We start from the raw sequence: 12,264 nt of genomic DNA, 5'->3' as shown, positions 1-12,264 counted from the left end.
ATCCAACATCCATCGATCGAACTTCAAGTACCATTGTCTTGATGCTTGATTTAAACCATACAAGGTCTTCTTTAATCTACAAACCATTTTCTCCTTACCTTTTACTTCATACCCCTTTGGTTGAAGCATGTAAATTTCCTCCTCTAAGTCACCATGAGAGAATGCCATGCTTACATCCATTTGCTCAAGATTTAGATAATAAGCAACCACAAGGCTTAAGACAAGCCTAATTGAGTTCATTTTTACAACATGAGAAAATATTTCATTGAAGTGAATACGTTTTTTTTTAGAAAACCCTTTTATCACAAGCCTAGACTTGTACCTTTTCTTCCCACCTTCTTCTTCCTTTATCTTACACACCCATTTATTCTAAAGTGCTCGCTTATCTTTAGGCAACTCAACCAACTCCCAGGTTTGGTTGTGGCTAAGGTGGAAACTACTAGGGGAGTAGTTCAAGCCTGAAGGTGCAGTCCTGCACAGGCTAGACAAGGTATATGTGTGGATGAGGCTTATTAGTTTGGCAAAAACATGACGAGGAGAGAGTTTTTAATATTTATAGTAACTAGATAATTATTACACAAACTATTGAATTTTAAAATTCACCAACGGGTAACATTCCTTAGGATGGCGTATATTCATCCGTAAGACTCTTAAAATTGTGATAAGCCTAATTGTTGTGCCCTCTTCTCCATCAGAGAGAGAGAGAGAGAGAGTTCATATTACTTTTGAATGAGAAGAGTGATTTGTCTTGGGCACATGTCATACTAGGGCAGGGAAGTGCATGCATGCCATACGAAGGTGGTAGCCATGTCATAGCAGGGCAGGGAAGCACATAGGTGGTAGCCAATCATTTGCAGATGGAAAGAACAAAGTTGACCTCCTTACCTTGTCAGAAGGATGGTCTCACACCCTCAACAATGTTCTCCAAGCAGTAGCCAACTACAAATAGTGCACGCAGGAGTTCATTTCAGATATGTTGAATCCTGACAGATATCATCTAGGCCAAATTTTTAACCACCTGAGCTACTCCCACTTGCTACAAAAAATGCACGAATTTTGTTTTCAAGTCCAATGTGACAGGATCATTAATGACCAGTTGCAAAAGCAGAGTGGACAAGTGTCCACGTGTTATAAGAAACTTACAAGCCATTCTAAAATACGAAAGTGAATGGACCCTTTTTTTAAAAAAAACTCTTCAATGTGTATAAAAATTGAAACAAATTAAGTGAGACTCTCTCTCTCTCTCTCTCTCTCTCTCTCTCTCTTCGTCGTAAAAAAATCTCTTCCTCAAATGGTGTGCATTAGGTGCAAGGTGCAAACCAATGTTTAGGAAAAACCATTTTCTCAAATATACAAACTTCCCTTTCTTGAAATTGCGACGAAGAAATTTTAAAAATTTAGGTTATTTTCATAAATTTTTACAATATGTTTCTTTGTTTTGGGGTGGAATTTCTCTTGTTCCCCTTGCCCTCAACTCGCATTTCTTAAATTGAAAACGGCAAGATATTATATTGAGACACATTGTTTTCGAAAACAAGTGCATACCCTTTTGCGCTTGGTGCACACACTTTGAGGGAGATCACTTTTTTTGTAGACACATTGTAGAACTCTAAAAAGAAAAGTCTATGTGCTTGAGTGTGTATTCACTTTTGTATGTACTTTTGCTTTCACTTTGTATTCATTCCAAAAGAGAGAGTTAAAAGTTTAAGAAAACAAGTGAAAGGGTCACGACAGCTTTCAAAAACAATAAAAAAGTGATAAAATTGTTAGGTTGAATTTAACTGGTATTAGTGTTTGTGAAAGGATTGCCTCAGCTTAGTCTTAGCCGAATGAAAATCGAGACTGGCTAACTGTAAACCATGGTAAACGTAAGTAAAACCGATGAAATATGTGAAAAAGTCGTCCAAAAATTTTACAAATCTCAAAATTTCTGCTAGTATTTTTGATTTTCTTCTTTGTGAGGAAGAAACTCGATCAGCAGTCGCTTAATAAAAGAGACTTTTTCGAACGTTAACACTGATTGGAATCAAGCTATAAAATACAAGAAATGTAAAGCCATGTGAAGTTGAGAAATGAAAGGTGAAATAAATAGAACTAATTAATATATATGTATGTGTATAGAATTTATTAGAATTATGCAAAGTGAAGCTTCACTTTAGCATTCTAGAACAATAGAATGCAAAAAAAAACATGTGTACGTGTGTAAAATTACTAATATTTATGCAAGGTGAAGCTTCACTTTAGCATTCTAAAACAATAGAATTCAAGAAAAGTAAAGACATGTCAGGATGTGAAATGAAAGGTCTCATGCAGTGAAAACAATAGAATTCAAGAAAAGTAAAGACATGTCAGGATGTGAAATGAAAGGTAAGTCTCCCTAACACAACACAACACTAAGGGTATCGTTTAGAAAGCCAAAAAAGAAACCTCCCTCGAAGGATCGCGAGAAACAGTGAAAACAATAGAATTCAAGAAAAGTAAAGTCATGTCAGGATGTGAAATGAAAGGTAAGTCTCCATCATGTCAGGATGTGAAATGAAAGGTAAGTCTCCCTAACACAACACAACACTAAGGGTATCGTTTAGAAAGCCAAAAAAGAAACCTCCCTCGAAGGATCGCGAGGTTTCTTTTTTTTAAACTCTCTCTTACAAAGTGATAGACTTTTCCTTCACTAAATGCAAGTGCATAAAGTTTTCTTGTTTGAGTATTACAATGTGTTTAAAAAATATATATCTCCCTCAAAGGGTCTAGGCCAGTGCAACCATGGCAACCCTTTGAAAGAGATTTTTCTCGGGAAAAGTATCAAAATACCCCTCTAATTTGTGGAAATTCCCAAAATACTCTTCAAATTTCAAAAATTCTCAAAATACCCTTGTATCTATTTTGGTCAGATTGTTCAAGATTTTATGATTTTCTTTTTGACAATTGAGGTCCGTTTTTGAATGCTTAGCATGTAATTTGTCACAAATTACCTAGCAAAAACAGTTAATTATGTTTAAAAATAATGAAGCAATTCATCTCTAAAACTTATGTGTTCTTGTATTTATAGAAAATCGGTCTTCTTACTAAAATGCCCAAGGGTATTTTGGTAATTTTAAAACTTTTGAAGGGCTTTTTAGGAATTTATGACAAAATATTGGGGTATATTTTGGGAATTTTCACAAACTAGAGGGGTATTTTGATAATTTTGTCTTTTTTTAATATGCAATGAGAGAGAGAGAGAGAGAGAGAGAGAGTTGGATGGAACGACTGCATCTCTTGTCAACAAAAAATTATCATTAGCGATTTCGATTCTCACCCTATCTTTCACCAATATTAGCCAACAACTAGCAAAGTCTCATCGTGTCTTGCGCACAACAACAATCTCAGCCTGCCTCCCCAATAACGCCACACTGGGATGGAAACGCTTCCTACCACCTATTCATCACAGGTTTTGCAGAAGCAAGCTGAGAGAGAGAGAGAGAGAGAGAGAGAGAGAGAGAGAGAGAGAGCAACACCCTAAAATATTCACGATAGTCGGCTAATAAGATTTCCCCATGAGCAAAGAGTTGAAAAATACCAAGGTCTACTATAATTAAGCAGAGTTGGAAAATATTCAAATACAGTGCAAAAGTAAAGGGGGGGAGGGTTGTGTGCCAGGTCGAGCGTTGATGCACAGGAAAGCCTGCAGGCAGTATGTCAGCAATGTTAGACCAATGTTTGGAAAAATTAATTTTCATAAACTTACAAAATTCCTTTGGGCAATGGAAAAGTTACAAGGTTTCTTTTACTTGCTAGCAAAAAACTACAAGAAAGAACAGTTATCCAGTTTAGTTTCAGGCTTGGTAGCACCTACCTCTTGCTAAGCATATATCTATTTTTAAAATCAATCACCATCTTTAGGATATCTAGGGCCAATTATTTAGTCTCTCAAGTGAAGAAATGAGTGACTTAGAGGAACTCTTGGCTATGTGTGTTTTGATCAAGTACCTCTCACACACTAGTGTTTTGATCAAGTACCTCTCACTAACTCACTCGGTTTTATCATCGCTCAAAAAAGTTCGCTCGGAGTTTGGGATTGCTCCGAAGATATTACCACTTTTGTTTTTCAGAACAAAAACGCTTCTCCAAGGAGGGAGTAATGTCAGGCCAAGAGCTAGGACTCACATGTCCAAAAGCCTCCATGTACTCTCGATGATTCTTGTTTTTTATATGGATTACTTGGATTCAAGGAGAAAAAATTTCAACACACTCCTCTAAGCCTCCTAGAAGCAAAAGGTTCTTGACTTAATTTGTACACTTGGGAGTCCCTCCAAGTTATTACAAATCTTTGCAGACCATTCATTCATTAAGTGCCTTTAAAGTCTTGTGTTGGAGACTCATAAGCAACCTCACTTGTAAATGAAATTAAATTCCTCAACATGACTTCATCTTCAAATTAAATAAAACAGTATTGTATGTAAGATCTACTTAACTTACCAAATCCTTTGAGGGCACACACTTCCACACTTGGTAAGTGAAGCATAGGTTTGCACGTCGCTAGAAGCGATTATGGGGAAATTTTTAAAGCCTTTGAGAGCATACTTCCACACTTGTTGGCAAGAGAAGCTCGGTCTCTATGACCGATGTCATAGGTTCAAGTGCGGACATGCAACTATGTGCACTCATAAGGATGTTTTCTTCGACTCGCACAAGATGAGTATGATTGGAACAAAAAGAAAGATGAAAAATTGCTAGATCTGCGAGTATACAAGCAATTGATTTGTCACCCACTCTATGGAGAATCATTATCCTCTTGGTGGGCCTCAAGTGCACCTCAGCCTTTATTGGCCTTTTGCAACAACACCTTAGCATATGATGCATATAGCCTTCCTCAACCATCCATAATCCGTGTCCCTTATTAATCTCACCTTGAGCATATGATGCACAGAGCCTAGGCTCAACCATCCATAATCCTCCTCTCTCAATACCTAGCGGACGATGCACAAAACCTTCCTCAACCATCTATAATCTTCCTCTCGTTAATCCCAGCATGTACATTTCATGCTTGTAATTTCCAAAATCACATGCTCCTCAAAGATTGAGCATCTGCATGCATATGTTAATCTCTCACCAAGATCAAATGGTTTCAAGATAGCCAATAGCATGGTGATCAAAGTATGGTTTGCTATTATAGAGATGAAAGCCACTTCCAAGGATTCAACCTATCCTTTAGATACCAAGTGGAGTCCCCAATACTAGGGGACATCTAAATGCATGTAGTTAATAATCTTTTGGAGCACTATGACTATCATGATAGATTGGAAATGTAAAAATTGAAATTGCAAGGTTTTTTTCTTGGAATTGAATTGTTGTAGCACTATACAATCTTCTAGTACAGACTCAAATACCAAAATCTCATTTGTATAGCAAGCTCATTGAAGCAATTTTGTGATACCCGATCAAAGTACTACATAGCCCTACTTTGGTTTTGGAGAGATTGTCTTAAAAATCACAAACATAGTGCACTAGCCATGTAGTCTATTTGCCCCTTTGCTCCTAAGATTCAAGCGTTTTTGTTGAAATCGTGTAAGCTCATTCCATACAGTCCTCAAGGAAGTTTCAAGATAAATGAGATTGAAAATTACATAATTTTTTTACCAAGATGGGCCCCCCTCTTGGTAATGTATCTCTAATGCTCAAAGTTAAACCCCTCTTGTTGCAGCTCATATGGTACATTACTATGATTATATAGTGAACCCCTCGAGGCCTTTTGCAAGGTAGCCCAGATCAGGGTTTGAACTCCCGTCGCAAATGCTGAAGAGGGAGTTTCCATGCCAAAGTGAAGATTGGGTCTATTTCTCCCACACAAATTCAGTGCCTCAAAAGAGCTTTCCAGGTCTCCTTGTTACCCGATAACAGATTTTATTGGCAGTGTCTTGTTTTGATGGGGGCCCCTGTATATACAAGAATTGAAGTCTCTAACATAGACTTGGCTGGCGGATTAAATGGCTTCAAGCTAATCCATCTAGATTAAGGGGCTTGAGGCTAATCCAGCTGAACGAGTACCTGACGCATTAGCACCTGCAGGACGGGATCGTGCGCTACCTCATCAGCAGGGCTGCTGCTTCTCGTCCAAGAGGGCATTCTGCTTGCCGATGCCTGCGTGCCCGATTTTCCTCCATGCTGCAGATCCAAAGAAGATGAAGATGAAGAAGAACGACGCTGTGCATTCTTTTTCAAGGCGAGCGTCTCCTGTCTCTTCCTCGAGATGCATTTGGCCACATTCGGGATGGCTGCGCTGAGGCGATCCATAGCTCTGTGCGCGTGCGTGCGTGCGTGCGTGTGAGTGAGAGAGAGAGAGAGAGAGAGTGCTGAATGCTCGTTATCACAGAGTCACGACGTTTTTAAGGGCTTCAAATGTTGTGTGCTAGCCTAGCCTACCGCTAGGGGGTTCTTCTAAAACCGCTTGCTTCCCTTTCCAACGTGTCGAGGTAAGTACGCCAGCTGTTTGCGCACGCAGAGAGACAGAGCTTTGAAAGTCATCGACGGCTCATATAGAACTCCAAATCGTGGATCGTGATAATTTCCTCTCTCTCTCTCTCTCTCTCTCTCTCATTCTCATTCACGCTTTTTTTTTGTCAACTCTCTTCTTTCCCCCCCCCCCCCCGCCGCGCGAAAAGAGAGATTTTAACGTAGTAAAGCCGAGTTTAGACCAGCCCGCTCTACAACTTTCTCCTCCCCCCGGTTCACAAGAGAAGGCAACAACATATTTTCGTGTATTTTCATTGAGTGTCATTCTCAACCATTGAGCTATAGCCCAGTGGTGTGGTTGAACCCTGTGAACGCATTGACGTGAGTTCAACCAGCATGTACCGCGTTTCACGCTAAAAAGTGAGCGGTACTGCAATATTTGGGATAGAGTGGCTCACCATTCTTCATGTGGGTCCAAAAATGAGGTATAAATTTTTTGGCGAATGAGACTTCTCCACGCAAGACTCATGCCGCTATTTCGCATGCCACCACCTCGTCTGAACTAGGAAACATTCCCAAGACACCACATAGATCTATCCTCTGTGTGTGTGTGTGTGTGTGTGTGTGTGTGTGTGTGTGTGTGTGTGTGTGTGCGTGTGTGTGTGTGTGTGTGAGAGAGAGAGAGAGAGAGAGAGAGAGGTAAGCATCTGTATCACATGGACAGAGTATGGATCGCTAGAACATATCATTTGGAGCGGACATTCAATTCTTTTTTATGGGTAATTTGGTGATCCAAATTCTTGAAGTTGGGCAATTTTTTGTCCATGCAACTAACATCATCACTAATTGGCTCTACAAAATACCCAAAAAAAATTGCATGCGTCCCCGCACTAGCAATTTGGTATGCAACCCAACATTCAATTTCTCATGCAACCTAGCACTCGCTCACAAGAAAATTAAAGCAAGTTCTCACAAGTGAATCCCTTCAAATTGCATTATTAAAAAAGTGGTACCCCCTACTAGCTACATTGACATGCATGAAGGCTTTGATAGAGTATCTCACTCATTGCACACAACATGCCTACCTAGCGTAGGCACTTCAACCCTAGCCACTAATTGAGACACATCGTGCAAGGGGGACTCATTGATTGGAAGTTGGGGGTCATCTAGTGTCAAGCAATGCAGTTGGAATCTAGAAGGAATTCCTCTTTCTCTTGACAATTTTCAAGGCTAGGGTGGTGGAGCAAGTAAAGGAGGTGCTTGACGGTGTCGTGCAGCTCCGCTGCCATGATGAGAAAAAGAGCAGAGAAATGAAAGCTAAGCTTCTTTGAAGCCTACTTGATTAACGGTCAGTGATGAGGGCTTGTTAACAGGCCAAGTCTAATGATTAATGTATGTCAAATGCGGCTTAAAAGGGCCAACAGATGCCTCAATGATGCCAAAAATGAGTATGCTTGCAGTGACCACAAATGAGAGATTATGATCTAGAACTGTAGTGCTTGAACTGCTCTACCAGCCTGTCTTTACGGCTCATCGATTGGAGCTACAGTGAAGAAGTTATGGCACTTTCAAGTTTGAGTTAATGCAGATCCGTGCCGAATTGGGCAACTATAGTTGAGGTGACAGAAATGAAATGAATGCACGGGCCTGAAGTGCTCACTTTGTGGAGCACGTCGGTCTTTTCAGATCAGCAATCGGATTTACGGTTGCCAAGATATTGGCTGTTAAAGATTCACCGGGGGCCGGTTCTGTACCAGTCCGGTCCGCGCAGTCGGTGTGCCATTTTGGAGTTTTTAGTTACAGCCACGGTTTCAATATAGTAGAAAAAGTGCTCGAGGTAGCAGTGCTTTGGTTAAGACGTATGCCGGATGTGATGCACTTCAGAGCACACAATAAGTGCTTGAGTGGGATTTTTTTTTAAAGAGGTGTCTCTTGCTGTTCAAGACCTCGATACGGACAACGAGACTCATGATGAGATTGCTCAACATCGGCTACTGGAGAAATTTGTCGTGCCTTGCAAAATATTGGTTGAATGTTGACACCAAAAGTTGCGCCTTTACGAAAACATGCCTTGCTTGATAAGCATACTTAATGTGGTGCCGCTACGAAAGCACAAAAAGCTCTTGATGAGCTCATTGTTCGAAATGTCGTCTAATGGAGTGTGTTGATTGGCCGGCATGTATGCCAAATGTGGTACCCTTATAACGGCTATGGCCGGCATGTATGCCCAAGTGTGGTGCCTTTACAAAGTGCTAAGGCCGCCCGCCAATAACCTTAGGAGATATGGCCGCCCAATTAAGGGCATGGCCAATGGCCACTCAAGAAATGTGAAAGAAAAAGGAAATGGCGAAGAGGGCAGCGCGCAGTAGACTGCGCAGGGATTGACGAGCTCACAGAGAGCTTGGTGATGCTCGGACGCCGCCGTAGAAGAAGCAAAAGATGCAGAACTCGGTAGCGCGCACAGTTTTGATCCCACTTGCAGCGAATTTCGCGCTGGTGGATTTTCGAGTTGCCACGTCAGCAGCAGAGCATTTTTATGCCTCCCTAGCAACGCCGGCGCCGTCGTTGCTAAGGGAGGATGCATGCTATTAATAGAGGGGATTATTTTTGCATGAAAAGCGTGTGGAGAAGAAAACGAGGGAAGAGTGGTAAGCAAAGAGGGAAGGGCTCGGAGCAAGGAGCTAGGAGAAAAGATACCTTTCCCTCGCTCTCATCCTCGGAGCATAGCGTACTCTCTCACTCTCACTCTCATGCTCGGTAAGCAACGAGGAGGCGGCCAAGCAAAGCAGCCGAGGGACTCTTGCATGCGAGAGGAACTCGAAGGCAAGGAGAGGTGAGGGAAGTTCGAAGGAGAGCAAAGGAGCGGGGGAAGCTCGGAAGGGAGGCAAAACTCTCCTTCTTCTCTTGTCCTCGGCTATCAAAGGTAGTGAAGGTTTTCTCTCTCTCGCACTCTCTCCTCGAACTCCGGACTTAGTTCAATAGACAAAGGCAAGGAGCAAGACTCAAAGCAAGGCTTGAATCAAGACTCGAAGGAAGGCTCTCGAAATAGAGCTCTGACGACCGAGCAAGGCTATCTCTCTCTCTCAAGCGAGTTAAGAAAGGAGAGAGAAATAGGGCAACCAAACTGAGGAATTTAAGTTACACAGAATACGCTCATCAAATGAAAGTAGAGCGGGGAACTAAAGCAATAAAGGAAGCAAGAGGTCAAGAGCATGAGAACGCCAATTAATGGAGTGAATTGAAGCTTGATAATTGAAACAATGAGCAGAATCGAAGCTTGCAAAATCCATGAGGTAAATGAGGCAAATAATGCGACAGAAGGAAATCTCATCACCGACATCAGTCCGAAGTTGATTAAGCATTTTCTTAAGTCCGGTGTCGTTAACGGCCTGGTTAATCTTGTAAACGGGAGCTTAAGCTCCTAGTTAGCAGATGATCCAAGTGACGGAGCTGTTAACAGCCCGCCTTGGCTAGAGATTAAGTTGTACTCAGATGTGTTAATCAATTAATTGATGATTGCGGTGATTGCCAGAGTTATCAGTTGTTCTTGTTCTCTCTTTCACACCTCCCACAGCCAAAGACCCGGCGCCTGCCCGGCTCACGTAGCGAACACATATCCCCCGACATCTTTGGTGAACCCGACGTGAAACGAGCCGGGGTGGGAGGTAAAGATGGAGAATTTAGAGCAGATGATGAAGATGATTACAGAATTAAGTGCGAACGGTTTTGATGATAAGTCAACAGTTCCAGATTTTTCAAAGATGCTTCAATGGTTCAAGGATCTCTGCTTGAAATAGAGACTGTAAAGAAGAAAAATCAACTCGATGAAGCTTTGGATGCAGCTTTAGATGCAGTATACGACGAGAGACGACTCTTTGATGGATACGATCCACAGGGCTACCTAGAGTGCTACGAGCTGGAGACCAAGGTAAGAGGGATACCAAAAGAGTTGATGATCAAATATTTTGATCAGTTAGTGAGTTCAGATGTGAAAGAGCAGATTCAAGAAGTTATCAAGGCTTGCAATGATGATTGGGAGTATTTCAAAGAAGGTATTGTGCAAGTACGTTATGAGCAGTATGAATGCTATCAAGAACAGAGTTCAAGTCCACCAGATTACATAGATATTCGAGGACAAGTACGATCAAAGTTAGAATTGTGATTGATGAATTTATTGTGCAGGATGCTACCTTCTTACAGGCTAATGATGAAGACATAGTTGAAGTTGTATATGCAAAGTTGGATTTTGCAGATGGTGTGCATAAAGTAGATGTCATCGAGGGTGAGTCTCTACAGCATCAAACTACACAGGGTAAATTTTTCAAAGAACATGTACCTGTAGTACAGGAAGAAAAGAAATCATGGGATCAAGACAATGAATTGGCTAAAGCTTAGGAAGATGTGCAGGTGAATGAGTGTAGCCATATTCAAGAAGACATGCATCAAGATTCAGTTACAGGTGATACTTTTGCTACTGAATCACAATTAGAGCAAAATTTTTCCGGTGCAGATTCTACCACAGAGGTAATCGAAGATACTGGTACAGGTTTTGCCAAACAGTTGGTTGATGATACATATTTTATAGGTCAAAGCAAGGCAGCTGTTGAGAGCAGCAGGACCATGGGTTCTGGTGTACCAGAGTTATCGAATTTGGATGTACCAGATTTTGAGGGCTGGGTTAAGCAAGAGTATGTGCTTGAAGATCTGCAAAATGTTGATTCAGAGGGGGTGCAGACTCCTTCATTGATAAGTTTTTCTGAAGCACAGTTACAAAAGTGGACAACTGAACCTGAATGTGATGATGATGAATCAGAGGGGGTGCAGACTCCTCCTTTGACACGCTTCTGTGACCTAGAGCTACCAATCTGACAGACTGATCCTAAATTTGATGTTGATGATTTAGAGAGGGAACAAACTTCTTCTCTATCAAGTATTTGTGAGACAGGACCCACGCTATGGCAAAATGATTATGAAATTGATGATGCTAATTCAGAGGGGGTGCATAGTGAAGTTCAATCTCTTGTTGATGCATATGATTGGTTTCATTGTGCCGACGATACAGATAGGGCAGTAGATAAAATTTTCAATGTGCATTCTAAACTTTGTGCTACATAAGTGCAAAGATATCTGGATGAGGGTGAAAGACTTAAAGAGCAATTTACTGCAGATGTATTTAGTATGCATGTCACATGTGGAAATCTTAGTTTACAGCAGCCTGAGATGTGCAAGATAGAGGAACCTTCTCAAGTGTTGCACTTAGACCTTATGCGCTTACTGGACGAAGCTTTAGAAGGGTTATCAAACACAGATGCTAAGAATACCAATCAATCTAGATTCATGCATGAGCCAGTTTGTTCAGATTCAGCAGATGATGAACTTATGCAGTTGTTAGATGATGCACTACTTGATTTTGAGCCTCTACGAGATAGAGAATTGTTTTCAGATGCATCTTGCGAGTCTAATGAGAGAGTTTTGCCAGAGATTTGATGTATCCAGATGTGCATGATCGGGATTCCATTACTAGTGAGAGTGAAGATGTACTGCCAATGCTTTTACCTGTGACTGATGATCGACAATTGGATGAGCCAGTTGCATAGGGGATATGGCAGTATCTGGTGCTACCTGATGCTATATGGAATTTGATGTTACCCTGTGATGTAGTGGATTTTTAGCTAGCTTTTGACCCAAGAGGTGACAGATATATGCATGGTCCGGGGCAATTGACTTATATGCCATATGATCCAGGCAGTTTGTATGAAGATTTGTGGATTAATGTATTATAAGGGAAGTATGTGCCACTTCCCCCAACTTGCCAGCCCCGTTTTCAAGTGA

At 41.2% G+C, this 12,264-nt stretch overlaps 1 protein-coding gene across 1 annotated transcript; it reads right to left on the bottom strand.

The window, feature by feature from the left end:
- Positions 1–5,518: 5,518 nt before the first annotated feature.
- LOC147450423 (uncharacterized) lies at positions 5,519–6,360 on the bottom strand. The gene has a single exon (XM_086520716.1). It carries the CDS (start codon positions 6,271–6,273, stop codon positions 6,007–6,009), a length of 267 nt encoding a protein of 88 aa, XP_086376842.1. The 5' UTR covers positions 6,274–6,360; the 3' UTR covers positions 5,519–6,006.
- Between the last annotated feature and the right edge of the window lie 5,904 nt (positions 6,361–12,264).

The sequence above is a fragment of the Adiantum capillus-veneris genome, chromosome 9 (assembly GCF_014529385.1).
Source record: "Adiantum capillus-veneris isolate H3 chromosome 9, ASM1452938v2, whole genome shotgun sequence".
Classification (NCBI taxonomy): Eukaryota; Viridiplantae; Streptophyta; class Polypodiopsida; order Polypodiales; family Pteridaceae; genus Adiantum; species Adiantum capillus-veneris.
Note: the sequence above shows the minus strand (reverse complement) of the source record. Positions and strands in the feature narration are given on the sequence as shown.